The following is a 236-nucleotide window of genomic DNA, read 5'->3' as shown; positions in this document are numbered from 1 at the left end:
CGGCCTTCTTCTTGGCTTCAGGTTTCTTCTCCTTAGTGTCAGGCTTCTTCTCCTTACTATCAGGCTTCTTCTCCTTAGCATCCGGCTTCTCGGTTTTCTTTTCACCCGCCATCTACCATTAAGTGATATTTTTTAAAAGGTACAATTATCCCCTAACAAGGCAGTATCCTAACTGTCCAAGGGGATTCCCAGACAAGCTCGCCCCCTCCAAGTGGCGGTAACATCCTTTCCATCCC

At 47.5% G+C, this 236-nt stretch overlaps 1 protein-coding gene across 1 annotated transcript in view; it reads right to left on the bottom strand.

Annotated features, from left to right (window-relative positions):
• RPL6 (ribosomal protein L6) overlaps positions 1–134 on the bottom strand; it is a 3,878-nt gene extending 3,744 nt beyond the window's left edge. The window contains exon 1 of the mRNA XM_005876213.2: positions 8–134. Coding sequence (XP_005876275.1) covers positions 8–112 — 105 coding nt within the window. The 5' untranslated portion in view covers positions 113–134. The remainder of the gene's footprint in view (positions 1–7) is intronic.
• Between the last annotated feature and the right edge of the window lie 102 nt (positions 135–236).

This window comes from Myotis brandtii, unplaced genomic scaffold (assembly GCF_000412655.1).
Source record: "Myotis brandtii unplaced genomic scaffold, ASM41265v1 scaffold482, whole genome shotgun sequence".
NCBI lineage: Eukaryota > Metazoa > Chordata > Mammalia > Chiroptera > Vespertilionidae > Myotis > Myotis brandtii.
Note: the sequence above shows the minus strand (reverse complement) of the source record. Positions and strands in the feature narration are given on the sequence as shown.